The sequence below is a fragment of the Elephas maximus genome, chromosome 1 (assembly GCF_024166365.1).
Source record: "Elephas maximus indicus isolate mEleMax1 chromosome 1, mEleMax1 primary haplotype, whole genome shotgun sequence".
NCBI lineage: Eukaryota > Metazoa > Chordata > Mammalia > Proboscidea > Elephantidae > Elephas > Elephas maximus.
In genome coordinates, this window is record NC_064819.1 from 63910738 (window position 1) to 63934161 (window position 23424).

General features: G+C 40.1%; 1 protein-coding gene and 1 long non-coding RNA gene across 7 annotated transcripts in view; one reads left to right on the forward strand and one right to left on the reverse strand.

The window, feature by feature from the left end:
* RNF144B (ring finger protein 144B) overlaps nt 1-21783 on the forward strand; it is a 219947-nt gene extending 198164 nt beyond the window's left edge. For all 3 annotated transcript variants that reach the window (XM_049884727.1, XM_049884719.1, XM_049884709.1), the window contains 4 exons: nt 8082-8286; nt 11861-12005; nt 18319-18408; nt 19655-21783. In XM_049884727.1, coding sequence (XP_049740684.1) covers nt 8082-8286; nt 11861-12005; nt 18319-18408; nt 19655-19795 — 581 coding nt within the window. In that variant the 3' untranslated portion in view covers nt 19796-21783. The remainder of the gene's footprint in view (nt 1-8081; nt 8287-11860; nt 12006-18318; nt 18409-19654) is intronic.
* Nucleotides 1-23424, reverse strand: part of LOC126076190 (uncharacterized) — a 44911-nt gene that overhangs the window by 8393 nt on the left and 13094 nt on the right. For all 4 annotated transcript variants that reach the window (XR_007517457.1, XR_007517454.1, XR_007517453.1 and 1 more), the window contains 2 exons: nt 8102-10199; nt 7298-7401 (listed from right to left, as the gene is read on the reverse strand). This is a non-coding gene — a long non-coding RNA (uncharacterized LOC126076190). The remainder of the gene's footprint in view (nt 1-7297; nt 7402-8101; nt 10200-23424) is intronic.

Below are 23424 nucleotides of genomic sequence, written 5' to 3' on the forward strand. Positions count from 1 at the left end.
TATGAGTCAAAACCGACTCAACAGCAATGGATTTGTTTTTTTCTTTTGGTCCCAGATGTTTAGGAAGTTGTATAGGTATTTGTTGTTATTATGTGTCGGTAAGTCAAATCCAACTCATAGCAACTCTACAGGACAGAGTAGAGCTTCCCCATAGGGTTTCCTAGGCTATAATCTTTACAAGAGCAGATCACCAGGTCTTTTCTACCTCGGAGCAGCTGGTGAGTTCAAACTGCTGACATTTCAGTTAGTAGCCGAGTGCTTTAGCCATTGTTCCACCAGGGCTCCTAGGTACTTGGTCAAAAACCCAAACCCATTGCCTTTGAGTCAGTTCTGACTCATAGCGACCCTATAGGACAGAGTAGAACTGCCCCATAGAGTTTCCAAGGAGTGCCTGGTGCATTCGAACTGCCGACCTTTTTGGTTAGCAGCCATAGCATTTAACCACTATGCCACCAGGGCTTCCAGGTACTTGGTACACAATGCTAATTCCTTAACGATCTCTCATATCTATTTAATATAGTAAACCTCTGGCTCTAAGCATGAATCCCACCTTCTCTGACCACCTCCAAGGAGATCAAGGTTGCTGCTTTAAAAAAGAGAGATCCCCATGGCGATAGTAGAAATTAAGATCCATTTAATAGCGTGATCGTATCTTAGTGTAGAGAATGCTATTCTAGGAGCAAAAAAATCCTGATCAATCACATTCTCACTGACTAACCATGATTTATGCAAATTCACTGTGTGTTAATCTTCAGATAAGCTCAAAGGTTATCCACTGGAAAGGTTAGAAACACTCCAACCTGGATACTCTTTTTTTTAAATATTGTATTTTTGGTGAAAATATACACAGCTAAACATACTCCCACTCAACAGTTTCTACACATGGTGTTCAGTGACATTAGTTTCATTCTCCCCATTATGTCAACATTCTTATTATTTCTGTCCTAGTTGTTTCACTCCCATTAACCTAGTCTCACTGCCCCCTAGACTTCTCATCTATGCTTTAGACTTGTCCATTTGGTCTTATATAAAAAAAAAAAATCCAGCGCCGTCGAGTCGATTCCGACTCATAGTGACCCTATAGGACAGAGTAGAACTGCCCCATAGAGTTTCCAAGGAGCGCCTGGCGGATTCGATCTGCCAACCCTTTGGTTAGCAGCCGTAGCACTTATATAGATAATTTTTTTTAGAAGAACGTAGTACTAAAGGCTAACATTCTGTACTTTTTGAGCTAACCTGCTGTTCAGGTAAAAGATGACTTCAGGGCTTAGTTTTGCCTCAGAGTTTTTTGCTGTTGTTTTTATAATTTATTTTATTTTTTGTTGTCATTGTTGAGAATATACACAGCAAAGCATACATCAATTCAACAGTTTCTACATGTACCATTTAGTGACACTGATTACATTCTTCAAGTTGTGTAACCATTCTCACCTAACTTTTCTGAGTTGTTCTTCCCCAATTAACATAAACTCACATCTCTGTAAGGTTCTTATCTATTGTATGGCTGATCCCATATAGGTATATCTTAAAAGAGCATAATGCTCAAGGCAGACATTCTTTACTAGTTCAGCTAAACTATTCTTTGGTTTTAAGAAGACTTCAGGGAATATTTTTGGTTTAAAGATTAAAGAGTATCTCAGGGCAGTAATTTCGAGGGTTCATCCAGCCTCCATGGCTCCAGAAAATCTGGATTCAATGAGTTGCCTCAAGGCTTAAAGAGCTTATCAGGGCAATAGTCTTGGAGATTCCTCTAGACTTAGTGGGTCCAGTAAATCTGGATTCTTTAAGAATTTGAAGTTCTGGCCCACATTTTTCTTCAGCTATCCTGAGAGCAATTCTTGTTCTGGAATATTCTTCAGCTAGTTTGAGAGCAATCCCTCTGATGGCTACCTCTGTTTGCGTCTATTTACTGTAACAGGTGCTAATTCTGATCAGTTTGGTTTGTGTTTTAACTAGCTGCATAAGACCTTTACCCTTTGAGAGATCAGAAAGCAAATTAACATTGGGATAATTAAAAATGCATTGGATCATAAAAGTTAAAGCACTGTTTTATTTCTGTTGGCAATTAAACTAGCCTCTGTGCGTGATTTCCCATAATAATAAAAATGTATATCATGTGTTTTTTGGCACAGCCTCAAAGTGGTGGAAGATGGCAGAAAAACCACTTGGGTTAGTTGAAAAAATATGCAACAGGATAAAAGTAGAGAACCACATATATTGTGGCTTTGGTGTCAGGTGGGAGAACCAAGGGCTTGAATTTATTTTCTCAAAACCGAAAAGACAGTCACTGGGGTCAGACATGGTCATCAGGTTTCATGGAAGTTTTATTTTTTCAGAATGTTTCCATTTCCCAATAATTATCAGAATATGGAAGTGAGAATATAGTTTAAAATAGCATGCATGTCCTGCCCTGCGTAATTTATATGAACAAGCAGAGTCTTAAAGATCAAATAGTCATGGGACTTACAGAAATTCATTCTACTTTTCAGGAGGAAATTCCAGCTCAAGCCTGTGACTTTGTCTATCTCAAATATATTTATACCACAATTAATCACTTCTCAAGTATGGTCATATTAAAGTTTTGGAGATATTATTACTTGGGAGCTGATTTACACAAGTTTCTGCTGTCTCTTTTTTCTGGGTTCCCCAACGTTTTCCTCTATCTCAGAACTCCGTAATGCTTTCATCACTGGTGATGCATAAGAAATTAGTTGAATATACATTAGTTCACTTCATTCCTAATTTGGAATAGACATTTTGAAAAGAAAGAAACTCAACCTTAAAGTTTTTGTATGATTGTGCATTTTGTTTCTCTCTATATAACTGTGTTTCCTAAGCCAAAAGGCAGGAGATAGAATGGAATTCATAGTAATAATAATAAAAACTGTAGAGCCTGTGGGAGCTCTACTTCCCCTCAAATTCCTCTCTGATTATCTGGAAGCACCACTTAACACTGTTCAGCGTCAAAGCCTCATGCAAGCCTCCACTAACAATTAGGTGGTGGCTGCCCATGAGGTGCTTTGGCTGGGAATTGAACCTTGGTCTCCTGTAGGGGAGTCAAGAATTCTACCACTGAAGCACGACTGTTTTCACCTCTTCCCTTTACACCTTCCATATGCTTGCCAACTGATAGAATTGCTACTCCAGGTTTTTTGTTTGTTTGTTTGTTGTTTTATCTCTCTTTATGTGGCTCTTTAGCTCTTTCTAACTTAATCCCAGAGTGTTTCATCTCAGCCTGGGTTCTCGACTTTATCCGGTGATTAAGAGGGACAAGTTTTACTTCCTGATTCAAGAGTTGACTGAAAAGGGAAACTTTATTGTGGAAACTTAAATTAAAAAGCTGTAAAAAAAAAAATAATTCTTTTTTTTTTCTGTATGTAACCATTCAGTATTCCTTACCTCTACTTTTAAGAGCTGGTCACAGATTATTTGTTAATAATTTCATTTCTGTTATCTTGTGGGATAGGCTGTTACTTATTACATTGCTCATTTGATTTTTTTTTTTTTTTGACATTGTATTTGTTTTAAACATCTCTTTCTCTTTTTATACTATGAGAATTCTGAGGAGCAAGGACTCTATTTTTTATCTTTGTATGCCCAAGTTCTCTAAGAAGTAATCACCCATTTGTTGAAGGAATAATAGACATTTGCCTAATTTATAGCCTTCTAATCACCAGAGATCAGGCCTGAAGAAGTTTGAAATAATCCAAATTGAAGTGAGAGTGGAGGCTTAGTCATGGTATGAGTTCTATAAATAAGTAAAATATGGGAGAAATCTAGGAATATGTCTTGGATACCATCCTTAGATAGGAGCAAAGGAGGCAGTCTTATGGAGAAAAGAGGATTGTGGGAAGAAAATCAGAGAGATGGCAGTGGCTTTCACTCTGAAGATAGTATTACAAGAAGAGTACCAGAGATAAGGTGGATTGAAAAACATTTGCTGAATGTGACTGCAGGGACATCAGGAGTGACTTTTAGAGAGTCGTTTTTTAATATGCTGGGTGTATAAGCTTGAGATCAGAGATGTAAAGAGGAGCTGAGTGGACAGGAATGAGAATCCATAAATGTGGATCACTCATCCAAGGATTGAGATGAGATAGGAAGCAAAATTGACATTAGTTTTGAAGGTGATAAGTCATAAAGGAAATTTAATGGTGAAAATGCTATATGTCAAGTTCCATGTTTTGCCAAGTCGATGTCTCTCCAAACGTAGAGAGCCCTGATTGAGGTGTTCAATCCCTGAATGAGGATCAAAACATACTTTTAATACCAGGACTGATATTGGATGATTTCAGTGTGCCATGTACGGTTGTTGGTGGGAGTACTAAGAAGAGAATGGAAAACAAATTCCAGTGCAAAGCAATTCAAGGTGGGACTATTAGTGTATGTATTCTAATTCAGTTATTATCACAGGAGTATAGCTTCCTTTTGAAAAATGCAGGAATTACTGCTTTAAATCAATAGGTTACATTCCATGACTGTGTTAAGTATATTGGAGCATACAAATAAATATAATTGGAGCAAGTATAAAGAAACAGACCTTATCTGCAATCCAAAGAGAGAAAGGCCATTTCCAAGAAATGCGTGGAGAACGAGATTGATGCTGAGATAGATATGTAGAGAGAGCTGTAATGCCTCCCTTCTCTCCCTTCTTCCACACTCTTTTGCACTGTCCAGTATGTACCGTCATGTTGTTACTGTTAGGTGCCATTGAGTCAACTTCAACTCATAGTGACCCCACATGATAGAGTAGAACTGCCCCGTAGGGTTTTCTAGGCTATAATCTTTACAGGAGCAGATCACCACATCCTTCTCCTGTGGAGCCACTGGTTAGAACCACCAACCTTTCAGTTAGCAGCTGAGTGCTTAAACATTGCACCACCAGGACTCTTTTGTACTGTCATAGCAGAGAAAAATAAAACAGATTGCTGTTTTCTGTAACTCAGACTTTTCCCTTGCCTTTGCCTTTGACAATGTGCCATAGCTATACTGCATACTCAGGTTCTTTATAAGAATTCATCAAAATCTATAACTGGTCCTGTATGTATTGTTCTTGCTTCTGATGTATCACCCCAGATCTCCTAAATAATAAACTGGTAGAAACAAGTGAGTCAGGACTTCTAGCAAGTAATTTTAATTGATGAGAGCTATGAGAACAAGTTTCGTCCTTATATCTTTTAAGGTGATCACTGCTGTTGTTGTTAGCTGCTGTTGAGTAGGTCCCCGATTCATTGTGACACCAAGCACAATGTGATTTGGACCCTTATGATGCATAGGATTTTCATTAGCTGATTTGCAGAAGTAGATTGCCAGGCTTTTCTTCTAGTCTGTCTTAGTCTGGAAGCTCCACTGAAACTCGTTCAGCATCATAGCAACACAGTCCTCCACTGACAGACAGGTGGTGGCTGTGCTCGAGGTGTTTTGGCTGGGAACTGAACCTGGATCTCTGTCATGGAATGCGAGACTTCTGCTACTGAACCACCACTAGGGATGGTATAAATTTCAACCGTAATATATGTCCTAACTTTCCTTTCCCTTCTTTTTCATCAAATTTCTAGAAGACCTCTGATTTAGAATGGGTGGTAAGTAGATACTTGATGGGGGAGTCATTAGCTCTAAGTTACATATCAGCCTTCATTTCTTTGGGCTTAGCATTTACGAAGCGGTTAGAACCGTTTGGAAGAAAATAATAAATGATATGGAAACAAAAGGTCAGTAGCTAAAGTCTTTGTTACTGCTCTCCGGACTTAATTCTAACAAGCCTGTCCTGAAGTTCTTGGGATCTTAGAGGTTCCATCTCTCTTGATCACAGTTTTCCCTGTTATGAGTGTCTGTGCCAAGGGTTTATCATTCTCCAACCATCGTCCCCCGGAATTACTAGATAAGACAATATGTTTAAAGATACTAGTTTTGAATAAGAACCTATAGTATGGATAGGTCCAATTTCTGCATTTTCCAGCTCAGATATCAATGGATACAGTGTTTACTGGAATGCTTCAAACCCTTTTTTGTGATAATCAAGTTTGTTAAATTATTAATTTTGAAAATGAGATTCCTACTTAATGCCTTCATTTACTTTTTGCACACCCTTTGGATTTGTTTGCCTCCTGCATATAAATTTCCAAGAATCATGAGCCCTGAACCCAAAACCCATTGCCATCGAGTTGATTCTGACTCATAGTGACCTTATAGGACAGAGTAGATAGAGTTTCCAAGGAGCACCTGGTGGATTCAAACTGCCGACCTTTTGGTTAGCAGCCATAGCTCTTTACCACACAAAAAAAAAATGCCATAGGAGGTTTAAAACTAGAAATCTCATCAGTTTCAAATTTGTAAAATATATTTGTTCAGAGATTAAAAAAAGGCGGGGGGGACCCTATTCAGATAACATCATTTTTTTACATGATGTGTTCCCATGAAGGGCACATTACCTGGGGAGAAGACTAGTACTGTTGTTGAACGGAAGAAGGAAAACTGAGCAAGATTTCTAAACACTTGAATATGAAGATAGTTGTCCATCCTCCCAAGCCCATTTTCTTTGTCAATAAAAGATGTGCATGGCTGGTGGATTTAGCTGATGTGGTGTCACTGGCTATCATTGTAAAGTCTGTGAAAGTCCCTACCTTTTGTTTTTAGAACATGTAGGTCCCTTAAAAATTGTTCCTAACTAGCACATTGGTGGGCTCCCTGTGGTGAAAACTGTTAACATGTTCAGCTGCTAACCAAAAGGTTGGAGGTTCAAGTCTATGCAGAGGTACTTTTGAAGAAAGGCCTGGCCATCCACTTCTGAAAAATCAGCTGTTGAAAACCCCATGGAGCACAGTTCTACTCTAACACACATGGTGTTGCCATGAGTCAGAATTGACTCAATGGCAACTGGTTATTTTAGCACACTGGTGTTGGGCAGCAGAATACCCATCTTGACAGGTAATCTGACTTCTTGGCTAAACGATACCGGACACTCTGTGGTCCTTAAATGGTATTCCACCTTTCCTTGCTCCTTGTTCTTTAATTTTCCTGTCTACAGCAGAGGAAAAGACTGCCTATTTCTCAGTGCCCAAAAGGACAAAACCTTTTGTGAAAAAGTCTCCCCCCTCCGCCCTACCCATGACAGATTCTTCTGTCTAATTTTCCTCCAAGATAGTATCTGAAATAATTGTAGAAGCCACTTGGGATTTTTGTCTTCCTTGTGTCCTCAAGGGCAAGAAATATTCGAAAAGAGTTACAAATTTTGATTAGTGAGAAAATGACTTATCTGTTCATAAGGGCAGTGGTGATCTATCCCTTTGGTACCTACTTTGAGAAATGTAGCTGGGCTGAGCGAGTAGGTTTAGATTCATTAAAAAGGCCAGTAGTAGAACTCATCGTCCTTGGTTGTACTATGCTTCCATAAATGTTGGCCTACAAAAGAAAATAAATAAATGGTACAGCCACTGTGGAAAACAGTTTGGTGGTTCCTCAAAAAGTTGAACATAGAATTACCACATGACCCAGCAATTCCAATCCTAGGTATATACCCAGAAGAAGGGAAAAGAAGAACATAGACAGAAACCTGTACACTAATTAATGTTCATTGCAGCACTTTTCACAATAGCCAAAAGGTGGAAACAATCAAAATGTCCATCAACAGATGAATGGATAAACAACATGTGGTACATATATGCAGTGGAATATTACTCGGCCGTAAAGAGAAATGGCATCCATGCCACAACATGGATGAACCTTGAAAATATTATGCCAAGTGAAATAAGTCAGTCACAATAGGGCAAATACTTTGTGATCTTTCTTCTATGAAATGAGCAAATATATACGAGCCAGACATTATTAGTGATTATCAGGAGTAGGAGGGAAAGAGCAAGGGGGCATTTTTGCTTAGGGATCACCGAGTTTATGTTAATGGTGGTGGAATAATTTGGAAAAAGATAGTGAGAATGGCTTTACAACTTTAATAATGTAATCAATGTCACTGAATAAAACATGTAGAAATTGTTGGGGGAAAAAAAGGATAATTGAAAGGGGAGAAGCCTCAAGCCTGCATGAAAGACACATAGACTATCGCGTTCTTTTTCTTTACACTTTAGAGGTTCACCTGGACCCCTACCGGACATGGTGTCCCGTCGCAGACTGTCAGACGGTGTGCCACGTGGCGTCCGGTGACCCAGGACAGCCTGTGCTGGTGGAGTGCCCTTCTTGCCACTTGAAGTTCTGCTCATGTTGCAAGGATGCTTGGCATGCAGAAACCTCTTGCAGAGACAGTCAGTCTGTGGTCCTGCCCACAGAGCACGGGTAAGAAAAGAAACTTTGTCTTTAGGATGACTCACTGGTTTTCTTTGAAACCCACAATGTACTCCTTAGAGAAGGAGATACCTTATGATTGCATGTTGTTGTTGTTGTTAACTGCTATCAGTGCACCCCCAGCTCATGACGAGCCCATACACAAAGGAATGAAAATTGCTGCCCAGTCTTGCTCCATCCCCATGATTGGTTTCAGGTAGGACTGTTGTGATCCATAGAGTTTACTCTGGCTGATTTTCAATAGTAGATCACCAGGCCTTTCTGCCTACTTGTCTTAGCCTGGAAGCTCTGCTGGTAACTATTTAGCATCATAGCAGCACACAAGCCTCCACTGAGAGACAGTTGGTGGCTGTGCATGAGGTGCAGTGGCCAGGAATCAAACATGGGCCTCCCACATGGAAGACAAGATATTCTATCACTGAACCACCAATGCCCTCTGTGTTGGTGTGTGTCGTTGTTATTGTTAGGTGCCATCAAGTTGGTTCTGACTCATAGCGACCCTATGTAAAGCAGAATGAAACACTGCCCAGTCCTGTACCATCCTCATAATGGTTGCTGTGTCTGAGCCCATCTTCGCAGCACTGTGTCAGTCCATCTCATTGAGGGTCTTCCTCTTCCACTGACCCTGTGCTTTACCAAACATGATGTCCTTCTCCAGGGACTGGTCCCTCCTGATAACATGTCCAAAGTACGTGAGACAAAGTCTTGCCACCCTCGCTTCTGAGGAGCATTCTGGCTGTACTTCTTCCAAGACAGATTTGTTCATTCTTCTGGCAGCCCATGGAATGTTCAGTATTCTTCACCAGCACCATTATGATGATGGCATGTACAGATTGGTTATTTCCCTGAAGAACTTGTCTCAGAATTATTAAATTGCTAGTAAAGAATAACCAATGAAGCATTTTCAAAGGGATTTTAGTTATTTGTAGCTGGAGAATCTTCCAGATATTGCTGAAATTTAGAGTTTGTATCTGTTTTGCTTTCTCTTTAGGTAGAGCAGTACCATGGTGCACTGGTTTTTAGTAGGAAGTCTTGGTTTGTCAACAGCTATTTGATTAGGTACCGTGTCCGCCTCTATTGTTATACTTTGTTCTTTGTGCTTACGAAATGGGGCAGAAACTATTTTCTGACCTGGCTAAATTGCCAATCATAATAGAGAAAATATAGCAACAGAAACAATAGCCCTACAATCTAGTACAGCTCTAAATTTTTAGGTAATATAGGAAGAGTGTATTTCTTAATACCTCTGAAAAAATGCTGCCAAGGGTAAGATTTGTTGCGATGAGAATCAATGAAATCCATACCTTTTAGAATAGAGAGTTTTTTTTCTTTTTTTTTAAATGATATTTTATTGTGTTTCAGTGAAGATTTACACAGCAGTTTAGGTTCTCATTCAGCAGTTGCTATACCAATTGTTCAGTGACATTGGTTACATTTTTCACAATGCCTGAACATTCTTGTCATTTCCGTCCTGGTTGTTTAGTGTGGAGAGTTTTTATGGAAGCAGCAGGGCCCAGAGTGAGAGACCTTTGTGTTTGATCCCTTGCTTTGCTTGAGGCTATGGCTGTTCTGCATTAGCAAGAACAGAAATACCAGTGTTGTAGTCCAGTTGGTTTAATTGCCAATGCCCTTCAAGTGTGTAGTCATTCTTCAGGAACATTAACGCTACCTGGCTATGATGCTGTACTTGAATCTCAGACCAAACTAACCAAGAGGGAAAGACGATTCAGTGCACATTGAGGCATGTGAGCTCATGGCCAGATTTAAAGCCGGGCTCCCACATTTTACTGCCACAGCAATATCAACAGCTCAGAGGAGGAGGAGAATTTGAGTTGTGACATTATTGCTTGGTATCTGTGTGACCTCATACAAGTCACTCAGCCTCTTGGAGTCTGTTTTCCCATCTGAAAAAAAAAAAACCGGAGGATTAAAATAGTAACTGTCCTACCACTATATAAGGTTATTGTCGATACCAAATCAGATCATAGGTTTCACAACACTTTGTGAGCTTGGTGTCTCTGTGTGCTGGGTGGTGATTTTAACCAACAGTAGCTAAAGTATACCCCAGTGCTGTCCTCTCTGCTGCGCCCCACCCCGGTATGTTCCCCTTTTAGGCTGTGGGAAACCCTAGTGGCATAGTAGTTAAGCGCTACGGCTGCTAACCAAACGGTCAGCAGTTCAAATTCACCAGGAGCTACTTGGACACTCTATGGGGTAGTTCTACACTGTCCTATCGGGTCACTATGAGTTTTAGGCTGTGAGGAGTCTCAGGGTGGTACAAACAGTTAATGCGCTCGGCTGGTAACTGAGAGGTTGGATCTGAGTCCACCCAGCTGTGCCTCAGAAGAAAAGCCTGGTGATCTATCTATGTCCAAAAACTCAGCTGTTGAAAACCCTAGGGAGTGCATTTCTACTCTGGCACACATGTGGTTGCCATGAGTCAGAATCAGCTTGACAGTGACTGGTTTGGTTTTTTTGGTTAGACTGTGAGCCTAGTCATCTTTTTAGAGTGGGGTTTTTTGTTTGTTTTAATATTTTCAATAATATTGGGCATTTTAAAAAAGTATTGAGTTTTCTCTCCCGCTTCCCATTTGTTTAATGATTAGCTAAATTATCGGTGCCCAGTTTGGATCCTGGGCTGGTTTCTCTGCTACGTGGCAGACTTCTTATTCAGACAATGTGTGCTCAGGGAATGAAATATTAATTTGGCAAAACCATGAGTAAAATAAGCTGTGGAAAGTATAATTACATAATTCACTTAAAGCCAAAGATAAATTAAGTTCTTATTTTGAGTTTTCTGAACCACTAATGATCTGTGCCTCTCATATTTTTACCCCCATCCTTTTCCTTGGAAGCAGGTCAAGCACGGGTAACTAAGAGTTAATGACCTACCTACCCTTTAGGCTCCCAGGAAATTCAGTTGAGGATCATAAAGTTGAGTCTGTTGGTGGTGGTGGTAGTTGCCATGGGATAGATTCCAGTTCATCACGGCCCCATGCCTTACAATGTAGAGCTGAGCTGTATAGGGTTGTCTTGGCTATAATCTTAATGGAAGCAGACTGCCAGGACTTTTCTTTTATATTACCACTGGGTGGGTTTGAACTGCCAACCTTTAGGTTAGCAGTTGAGTGCAAACCATTTGCACCACCCAGGGACCTTTCTTGAAGGGCTTTAATTAATTACCATACTTTCACACAAGTAATGCACACCTTCTATGTTTCTGGGGTTTTTTTTCCTATGTTTGTTTGCCAACCGCATGTACCCTCCCCCCAAGATATTTTTGTAAGTGCACTATGCTATTTTCCTTTTATTTTTTAACAGCAAGAAGTAAAAACAACCAAACAAACAAAAATTTTGGCGTAGCAGCACTTACAGAAATGCCTTGCTCGGGGAGGACACAGTTGGCAAACAAACATAGAAGGCGCGTTATTTGAGTAAAATGTAATTACGTTCAGAGTGCTCTTTCAGCAGCACTGTTTAACGTGTGTCCTTGTGGTTCTTGATTTTTTATTAGGCAGCATTTCCGATTCCCACCCTCACAATGTCTCATCCATTTTGTTTCTAGGGCCCTCTTTGGCACAGATGCAGAAGCCCCCATTAAGCAGTGCCCGGTTTGCCGGGTTTATATTGAACGCAACGAAGGCTGTGCTCAGATGATGTGCAAGAACTGCAAGCACACATTCTGCTGGTACTGTCTCCAGAACCTGGACGTAAGTTCCGTGTGAAAGAGGCTTCTCGTATGGTCTTGGTGGGCCATTCCCCTTATGCTGTCTGAACAACAGCCAGCATCCTATAGGCGTTCCTTTACAAATATTGAGCCTGTTTTTGTCCTGCAAAAGGAATCTGTTTTTCTTTTTTCTTTTTAAATAATTTTTATTGTGCTTTAACTGAAAGTTGACAAATCAAGCCAGTCTCTCACACAAAAACCCATATACACCTTGCTGCACACTCCCGATTACTCTCCCCCTAATGAGACAGCCTGTTTTCTCCCTCCACTCTCTCTTTTCATCAGCTTCTAACCCCCTCCGCCCTCTCATCTCACCTCCAGGCAGGAGATGCCAACATAGTCTCAAGTGTCCACCTGATCCAAGAAGCTCACTCCTCACCAGCATCCCTCTCCAACCCATTGTCCAGGCCAATCCCTGTCTGAAGAGTTGGCTTTGGGAATGGCTCCTGTCCTGAGGCAACAGAAGGTCTGGGGGCCATGACTACCGGGGTCCTTCCAGTCTCAGTCAGACCATTAAGTCTGGTCTTATGAGAATTTGGGGTCTACATCCCACTGCTCTCCTGCTCCCTCAGGGGTTCTCTGTTGTGTTCCCTGTCAGGGCAGTCACGGGTTGTAGCCGGTCACCATCTAGTTCTTCTGGTCTCAGAATGATGTAGTCGCTGGTTCATGTGGCCCTTTCTGTCTCTTGGGCTCATAATCACCTTGTGTCCTTGGTGTTCTTCATTCTCCTTTGATCCAGGTGGGTTGAGACCAATTGATGCATCTTAGATGGCTCCTTGCTAGCATTTAAGACCCCAGATGCAACTCTTCAAAGTGGGATGCAGAATGTTCTCTTAATAGATTTTATTATGCCAATTGACCTAGATGTCCCCCCAAAACATGGTCCCCAGACCCCTGCCCCTGCTCCGCTGACCTTCGAAGCATTCAGTTTATTCAGGAAACTGCTTTGGTTTTGATTTAGTCCAATTGTGCTGACCTCCCCTGTATTGTGTGCTGTCTTTCACTTCACCTAAAGTAGTTCTTATCTACTATCTAATTAGTGAATACCCCTCTTCCACCCTCCGTCCCTCCCCTCTCTTGTAACCACAAAAGAATGTTTTCTTCTCAGTTTAAACTATTTCTCAAGTTCTTATAATAGTGGTCTTATGCAATATTTGTCCTTTTGCAACTGACTAATTTCACTCAGCATAATGCCTTCCAGGTTCCTCCATGTTATGAAATGTTTCACAGATAGCTCACTGTTCTTTATCAATGCGTAGTATTCCATTGTGTGAATATACCATGATTTATTTATCCATTCATCCGTTGATGGGCACCTTGGTTGCTTCCATCTTTTTGCTATTGTAAACAGTGCTGCAATAAACATGGGTGTGCATATATCTGTTCGTGTAAAGGCTCTTATTTCTCTAGGATATATTCCAAGGAGTGGGATTGCTGGATCGTATGGTAGTTCTATTTCTAACTTTTTAAGGAAGCGTCAAATTGATTTCCAAAGTGGTTGTACCATTTGACATTCCCACCAGCGGTGTAGAAGTGTTCCAATCTCTCCACAGCCTCCCCAACATTTATTTTGTGTTTTTTTGGATTAACGTCAGCCTTGTTGGAGTGAGATGAAATCTCGTAGTTTTGATCTGCATTTCTCTAATGGCTGATGATCGTGAACATTTCCTTATATATCTGTTAGCTACCTGAATGTCTTCTTTAGTGAAGTGTCTATTCATATCTTTTGCCCATTTTTTAATTGGGTTCTTTGTCTTTTTGCAGTTGAGTTTTTGCAGTATCATGTAGATTTTAGAGATCAGGCGCCGATCAGTAATGTCATAGCTAAAAACTTTTTCCCAGTCTGTAGGTAGTCTTTTTACTCTTTTGGTGAAGTCTTTGGATGAGCATAACTGTTTGATTTTTAGGAGCTCCCAGTTATCTAGTTTTTCTTCTATGTTTTCTATACTGTTTATGCCATGTATTAGGGCTCCTAAGAAAAAATAGGTCCCTATTTTTTCTTCCACGATCTTTATCGTTTTAGATTTTATATTTAGGTCTTTGATCCATTTTGAGTTAGTTTTTGTGCATGGAGTGAGGTATGGGTCTTGTTTCATTTTTTTGCAGGTGGATATCCAGTTATGCCAGCATCATTTGTTAAAAAGACTGTCTTTTCCCCATTTAACTGTTTTGGGGCAGGAATCTGTTTTTCTTAGTGAGACTTCCTGAGCCTGTTTCTTTAGATATCTGTAAAACCTAACTTTGATTATCTAAAGTGTGTCACCTTATCTTTAAAGGCAAGCTTTTGGATTAGGGATTTTTCCTGTGGTTTGGGTGTTGTCTTACCTTATTACTATGTAAAGAACTCTTGAGCGTGTATTAGGTTTCATTTGTTGCTCTAGCAAATGACCACAAATTTAGTGGCTTGAAACAACATGCACTTGTTAGATAGTTGTTCTGTAGATTAGAAGCCTGATATGGGTATCACTGGCTAAAATCGAGGTGTCGGCAGATCTATGTTTCTTTTGGAGGCTCTAGGGGAGAATCTGATTTCTCGCCTTTTCCAGCTTCTAGTGGCTGCCTACATTCCTTGGCATATGGCCCCTTCCTCCTTCAAAGCCATATCTCTCTGTCTCTTCTATTGTCACATCTCTCTCTGAGCACAGCCAGGAAAAGTTCCATGCTTTTAAGGACCCATGTGATTGGGTTGGACCCACCTGGATAATTGAGGATCACCTCCATCATCTCAAAGTCCTTCAGTTAATTACACCTGCAAAGTCCCTTTCATCATGTGCAATAACATTATATTCACAGGTTTCAGGGATCAGGGTGTCCACATCTTTGGGAGGGTATTACTGGTGGTGCAGTAGTTAAGAGCTCGGCAGCTATCCAAAAAGTCAGCAGTTGGAATCCACCAGGCACTCCTTGGAAACTCTACAGGGCGATCCTGCTCTGTCCTATAGGGTCACTGTGAGTTGGAGTGTCCTCAACAGCAATGTGTTTGGTTTATTTGTTTTGGTATTCTACTTACCATGATTCATTTGTTTTCTTCTTTTTGAATTAAAAAAAAAAAAAATTAATGGTGTGTCTTAAATAGCTTTCTAGTTCTCATTCATTGGCATGACAGTGGTATTGCTGCCATTTTGTCAGTGTCCCCTTCCCAGATAATGGGACCTGGCCTAATTATTATTTTCCTTTGCCATTCATGGAGGTTGTCTCTTCAAATTTGGGCCCAGCTTCATCCAGCCCTTTGCCAAGGCAATGGTAACCTCAGAGTGAACAGGTGGTGTGAAGGGTTGGTAGACAGGTCTTACTGCAATTCTAGCATTTTAAAGCCCAGGTAGGAATAAGTTGTTTATAAGCCAAAACCAAACCTGTTGTTGTCGAGTCAATTCTGACTCATAGCAACCCTATAGGACAGAGTAGAAACTGCTCCATAGGGTTTCCAAGGAGTAACTGGTGGATTTGAACTGCTGACCTTTTGGTTAGTAGCCGAGCTCTTAACCACTGAACCACCAGGGCTCCAAGTTGTTTATAGAGATTCCCTAGTTTTTGCAAATTTGACCTATGCAGTACGTCCTTGTTAGTGTGAGCCCTCCGTCATGGTGGGGCTTCTTTTCTCAGCTTTTCATGTTATGTTTGCTTCAATTCAGTAAGCAATTTGTGGAGTGCTTTAGTTTCATATGTGCTCCACGAATATGCAGTTCACACGGATTGTGTAATGGCCATGACCTGCCTGGTTTTTAATGGAAAATTAAATAAGTCATAAGAGTCTTAATCAGCTTGATCTCAGTGTTTTGAGAAGAGGCATAAACTGGATGGAAGAAAATTGACATTTTAGTGATGATAGCAGCTTAGCAGCTAAGGTCGAAATAATTTTTTTCATTGTTCTTTTTAAAAAAAATGGATTTATCATAACCCCTTGAATTATAGTTGTTTGATATTTGAGACCTACCATAACCCCAAATGAGTGATATCTGAATGAGGGTCACTACACCCTTCATGCTTTACGAATGAAAACAATCTCTTTTTTTAACTTCATTTTTAACCAGAATACTAATTGGGTTGATAGAAGCCTGGTGCATGAGGTTCTTTTTAGGAGGCAGAAGTGTAAGGAAGTAAACATGAACACCAGCTCTCTCCATCCTTTGCCTGAAATATGTTGGGGGTACAGAGTTGCAGAGGACACACTGTTCTGGAACTGGAGACAAAATGGTACAGATGTTAAATGGCTAGATTCACAGATTTCAAATGTTGCAGCATCTTGTTCCCATCATTTGACCTTGTGTTCCCTGTTTTCTGGGTTTTTGGGTCCCTGTTTTAGCCCAGGGCAGTTGGCAAGTTGGTGACTATGTTTTTCTCTAGACAGGTGTCTTAGTTATCTAGTGCTGCTGTAAGAGAAATACCACAGGTGGACGGGTTTAACAAATTTATTTTCTCACAGTTTAGGAGGCTAGAAGTCAGCTTTTTCTCTCTGTTGGCTCTGGTGGAAGGTGCTTGTCTCTTCAGCTTCTGCTTCCTGGTTCCTTGGAGATCTCCATGTGGCTTGGCATCTGTCTTGCCTGGTCTTTGCTCACTTGTTTAATCTCTTTTATATCTCAAAAGAGATTGTCTCAAAATATACTCTACACTAATCCTGCCTCATTAACATAATAAAGACAACCCATTCCCAAAAAGGGGTAATAACCACAGGAATAGAGGTTTGGATTTATAACACATATTTTTTGGGGGGAAAAATGCAATCTGTAACAGATGGCGATGGTTATCTGTATTTATAGGAAAGTTTTACAGCATGGGGCCAAAGAAAAGGTGACTGTCCAAAATCCAGGCCTGAGACGGACACCAAATAGAGTGATTTGGGGTTTTGCTGGAGTGATCACCTTGTTTGATCCCGTTTCTTGTAGTTTCAGACAATGAGGTATTCTTAATCTGTTTTGGAATCCCACTTCCGGCTATATCCTCAGGGACTTGTCCCTTTTAGTCATCTCTTCTCTGTCCTGTGACTTCAACTTCAGCTCTCTACTCTATTGGCATACCCACTCATTCAAGTTTTTCTCATTTAAAAATGAGTGACTTTTTCTCAAGTCTGCATCTTTCTCCTGTTGCCGTTGAGTTGATTCCTGCCTCATAATGACCCCATGTATTACGGAGTAGAAGTGCTCCATAGGGGTTTCAAGGCTATGACTTTTCCAAAGCAGATTGTCAGACCTTTTTTCTGAGGTGCTTTTGGGTGAGTTTGAACTGCCAGCCTTTTGGTTACCAGACCAGTGCTTAAGCACTGGACTCGCCCAGGGAAAATTACACCTTTCCCTTACCACCCCTCTATGTCTCTTCTTCCTTTAGAAGCCAACCTTCAAAGTAGCATAATCCCCTCTTGCTGTTGACACTACTTACATCCTATATATTTCTCTAGGAACGTACTCTGATTGCCACATAGTCATACCTTCGCTATCTTCCTTCCAAGGTTTCAAGTGATTTCTTATTGGTAAAATCCAATGGACACTTCAGTCTTTATATTACGTGGCCTCTTGGCCTGTACTCTACTCACTCTCACTTGAGTGATACCATCTCTTCTGGTTTCCCTTCAACCTGTCTGACTATTTCTCAGTTTCTTTTCTAGACTCTTCCTTAACCCATTCTTTACATGTTTGTGTTGGACAGCCTTGTTGCTTCTCACTCTACACTCTTTCTACCTGGGTAATCTCAACTACTTCTATGGTTCTTCCCACCCATGATTCCCAAGTTTTTTTTTTTTTTTTTTCAAACCCTAGATCTCTACAGTCAGCTGCCTTTTGAACAGTACTGCTTGAACATCTCAAGTATCTCTCAAATTCAACATGTCCAAACTGTGGTCATCATCTTCCCAATAAAATCTATTTCTGTGGTGTCGCTTCCCTGTTTCCCTCATCTAATTAGTTACCTTCGTAATGTCTCATGATTGTGTTTTCTTCCTCACCATCCCTCAGCCATTGCTATTTTCCCTCAACTGATTTATTCTAATAGCCTTTTAAGTGCCCCATTCTTGATCATTTCATTCTATGTTGTACCTCTGCTAGAGCTACCTTTCTAAGATAAGTAGATCAGATCATTATTCCTTTTTAGAATCAATCTAGAGTCTCATTTATTATGATCTGTCTTCACTTGGTGATTTACAAAATTGCTGAGTTACAGTCTAAAGATTACAGGGTTGGACTTCCTAGAGGGAGTCACTTATCAGCCGAAGGGCCTCTGAATCCAGTAAGATGATCTAATGTGGTTTATATCCCTCTCTCATTCAGAATTGCACATTTACTGAAACCTCTTTCTTTGTTTTTCAGAATGATATTTTCCTCAGGCATTATGACAAAGGACCATGTAGGAACAAACTGGGCCACTCCAGAGCCTCAGTAATGTGGAACCGAACACAGGTATCCTCCCCTGAAAGGGCGCGTGAAATAAAACAGATTTATGATGGCTTCAAGAGCCCACCTCTTGGGAAAAAAGACACTAGGATTAAATTTTTTCTTTGGAACAAATTTTAACTCTATACCCCAACTTAATATAATGATTAATGTAGACAACTGACAGGTGTAACTCCAACCCTCTAAATATCACGTGTGCTTTATCTGAAGTAATTTAGTGTCTATGTCTATCAGTTAATGTGTCTTAAGTAGAACTTTTTATAATAAGTGAGATGCTGGTGTTCTTATCTTGAAAGAAAAAAGAGCCCACCTCTCCATCCTCCTCTCTCTATCACCTCCTCTCTCATCCCAGTCTGGAAGGTTCTGGAGGGTTCCAGGGTAGGACTAGGGAAAAGTAATGGAGCAACTTCCTGAAGTTACCTGATGAGCACAGTCCCCCTGAGGACAAATGGGGGTGCAGAGGCCCCAAAGTGGCTTAAGCACTTAACAGTGACCTGCAGAATGAAGGCAGGTGTTCTTTCCTCCTGGAAAAAAAGGTGACATGACTTTAAGAAAACCTTTTAAGGTGTATTAGCCATGAAAGGTAGTGTTCTAAAATTCTGTGAGGCCCTGCTGGGGCTTAGAGTCCTCTGTACTTGCCATTGTATGTTTACGCAGTAGGTTCAAAGAGAGCCTGATTTTTTAATAATGTTGCATATTTATTAAAGGCCATGTTGTCATCTTCCCTTTGAGAGAGTCAATGTTAATATCCTAGGCATTGTTCTTAACACCCCTGTGAGTTTGTTGCAGAAACCCAGGTAGAGAGAGCCAACACCAACAGATGATGATTGTATTTGAGCTGATGGAAGAGGTTGAGTTAGAATTTGACTTGCTTTTCTCACCCTGCTTTGTATCCAGTTCAAACCATTGCTAAGCACTGACTAAAAGGCTCCATAATTGTAACTTTTATGTGCCCGAGTATGGTATAGTAAAGGAGTCCTGGTAGCTCAGTGGCTAAGCACTTGGCTGCTAACCAAAAGGTCGGCAGTTTGGCCCACCCAGCAGCTCTGCAAGAGAAAAGACCTGGTGATATGCTCCCATAACGATTACAGCCTAGGAAACTAGGGCACAGTTCTACTCTGTCCTGTAGGGTCACTGTGAATCGGAATTGACTCAATGGCACACAACAACAGCTGCAATATGGTATAGTAAGTGTAAGTATACATCCAAGAAGATTTAACTGCTGAAATATGCTTTTCTTCTAAATTTCCAGGTGGTGGGGATTCTTGTGGGATTGGGCATCATTGCCTTGGTGACATCACCCTTGCTCCTCCTGGCTTCCCCATGTATAATCTGTTGTGTCTGCAAGTCCTGTCGGGGCAAGAAGAAAAAGCATGACCCATCCACAACCTAAAGATCTCTGTCCATGTTCACGTGCCACGGATGTCTGGGTTCTATGAGACAGCACAGTGATAAAGCCCTGTTTAGTGACCTCGCCTCCTTCTTCTTGCCAAACTTTGCAAGTGCCTCTTGTGTCCAGACTTTGAACTTGCCTGCCAGCCTTCGGCTTTGGAAAAGGCCAAGCCCAGGATGCATGTGTTCCTGTGTAAAGAGAACGAGGTTCTCCAGTCCAGCTGTGTCTAGGGAGCATGTCTGGAAGCTTTGGGATTGCTTGGGGGGAACTAGGACTTCACTGTTTGATCATCCAAAGGATTCCACTAGACTGCTGAACTTCCAGCCAAATTCCAGGAGCCTGAGTGAACATTTGATATAATAAATATGTTGTCAAACAGTTGGCAACATACACGGTATCTGAGAAGCAGAAGTCTGCTTTGTATTGATTTGACCAATGTGGAAACATGGGGGAACTTCATGTAGGAGGGGAAGGATAAGCCTGCTTAAGGGAAAATTCTCCTAGGAGGTATAAAGTAGGCTGCTTATCTTAGGAGTAGATGTGGTGGTTCTGCCTTTGCTGGCTACTTGGTGTGCTTTCCCCAGCATTCCCCACAGTGTCTTGGCAGAAGCACAGTAGATTTCCCCTTGTGTGATCTCAGCTTCAAGGAGAAACTGCTGTGCAGAGAGAATTGTCCCTTCCCAATACAAGGGTTGTAGCATGTAGGGCAATATGGTCTAATTTAGTGTCCCTACCCTGGCAAGTAGAACTTCCCTAAAAGTGATAGACCCTTTTCTTAACAGCCAGTAGCTAGACAGTTGCCTTATATGAAACATGGGTAGGGTAGGAGAAGTTCAAAACCTTCACCATAGATAATAGGGACCTTTCTTAGGCTCTGTGTTCATATACCCAACAGATGTAGAAATGGATCTAAAAGAACACACCAGGAGCAAAGATTAAAGTCCATATACACATCTAGAATCCATTAGAATTGGCAGCCTACCCAGAATTCCTATCCATACCCAATAGTACACACAAAACAAATGTTTACTGAAAAGCCATTTTATCTTTCCTTCTGTGACCAATATGGTTTGTTATAAATCAACCTAAGTATTTTTTGCATATTATATATGTGAATTTTGGTTCTGAGTTAATAACTTATCCAAGAGTATCTGTAAACTCATAAAAATAACTCTTTTAAAACAGGAAAAATATAATAGCATGTCATCTCTTTTTGTAAAAAAAACAAATAACAAATTGTTAATCAAGTGATTTATATATTTTCAAACAATTCAGAGCAGTTCTATTCACAGCATCATGTAATATTGCCCTTTCAGCAACTAGTAAGGCATTCTGAGTGCTTTCTGTATGTACAAGGGATTGACAACAACCAAAAATAGGTAAGAAATAACATGTAAATTCTTTATATATCCTGAAGAGTGTAGATTTCTATCACTTGACTGTGACTTGTTTTTCCCATTATATCATTAGTCAGCTTTTTAATAAACGGGTTTTGAAAATATAAAAAAAACTTTTTCTCCAGTGACAGGATTATATATAATTACCATTAGCAGTGTAGGATGGTGCTTCATGATACTGTACTCAATGTGTATGGAGAGCTTGTCTTGAAGCCAAGGGTACCATATCAGGAACTATCAGGGCCTATGATATTTTTGAGGCAACTGGTAACTAGTGTGTTCAATTGCTGCTGTCTTGGACCTATTGTTAAAGAGTGATGCTTTGCTTATGTAATGGAATGTATGTTAAGTGGGAATGGGTATATTTAAAGAACTTTAATTCACGTGTATATATTTGATGTATGTATAGTACATCTATTGGTCATGGACATTTTACTTACAATTTATGTAGAGCACAGATGAGAACTCTGGGAAAGCTTTTGAATGGCAACCAACCAAAACCATTTTTAATTGTTTATTAGAAATTTCTTAATGTTAAGAGTCTTTGCTTTTTTTCTAAGCACTAAACACTTCAGAAAAAAAACAAAACCCTCTTCTATCAACATATTTCATATTAGTATAAATATAATTGTACATAAACTTGAGTAGTCCATTTACTTTTACTTACACGTAGCCTACTGCCTCATTATAGGTCAAAGGGCATTTATAACTACTCAGGGGATCACAAGAACTCAAATGAAATTGAACTTTTGTGACAAGAATGTCAATATTGGTGATGTACTCCTCCATTATTAAACTCTCTACGCCTGGCTCTACAAAGAATCTTTAAACAAGCATCTCAAGTAACCTAAAATGTTATGTTATCAGAAGGAGAGCTCCTGAATTTGGAGTAAAGGTGGAAGAAAGCACCTGTTTCCTTTGCAAAACTGAAGGAACTTGTCTTCTCATAGAGATACTATAACAGACTCACCTACTCTTTTGGGGGGAAGAGAGGGTTCTTTGCCAAACAGATTTTAAATAACTGGATTTAACTTTTAAAATGTTGAAAAGTGTCTGGGGAAAAAAAAAAGAGTAACTTCTTTTTTAAATAGCTAAATGAACTGGCCTGTGTGAGATTGTCAGAATCAGCAGGAACCAGTTGGTGGGTTAAAACCCAAACATATCTCTGGTGTGTCAAAGGGCGTGACCCAAGATGATCTACAGGCTTTGTTTACAAGGAGAGAGCTGACAACTTGATAACAGAGGCTGGTATTTTCATTTTGGTTAATTGGCCAGTGAAGAGTTTAACCTTGTCTCCTTTCTCGGTCAGCTTTATCCTTTCCTAGTGATTCTCTTTTTCCACTAGGAAGAAATATGAGTCTGGATAATAATGTTTGGATGTTGTGGGAAAAATATTTTAGTGTTTGAAGTAAGTATAAACCAAAAAAAAAAAAAAACCAGTTTCCATGGAGTTGATTTCAACTCATGGTGACCCCCTTGTGTTTCAGAGTAGACCTGTGCTCTATAGGGTGGAAGTAGTATACCCTTCCATAGTCTATTTGAAATAGAAATAAAATAGCCTTCATCAAATTGTTATCTGGATATAATAACCCACCATCCAGAAACCCTGTTGAAGGTAATGACACATCTACTTGTTGCCCCATCTAAAAAGTTTTCTCCTGTTATTAGGTAGCGAGGTGAGGAGGAAAGCTTAGATGGAAGCAAATTTGTAGAATCTTAGGCATCCTACTTATTCATGCCAGGAATGTTCACTCTGGACTTAAAATCAGTGTTTTGAAAAAGTCCTTTAAGAAACAAACGAGTGTGAATTTTCTTGTAGCCTGCATCATGAAAATCTTACCTGTCCAGATTTGAAATCCACATGCTTATTTAAATGTAAATCACTGTTTCTTTGAATCTCATATTTTCTCTTAAAAATTATTCAGAGTCTAAACATGTATTATGTTAGCCTTCCCTACACTGTGCTTCTGAAAGACTTTTCTGTTTATGAATGGATGCCTTTATGTATATAGACTTCTGTATGTATGTGTAACTTTAAGGACAATTTCAGAAATGCCTTAGATGAATGAAATTTTATACAACTCTCACAATTGATGTCTATAGGCTGTTACATCTCATGTTGATTTGTGATTCGGAAGGTTTTGTCATGTATTTAAGAAATTGCAATTGTATTATATTTTTCCAATTCTTTGGGAGGAAAACAGCTGTTTTAGTCTCTCTAGCCCCAATAAA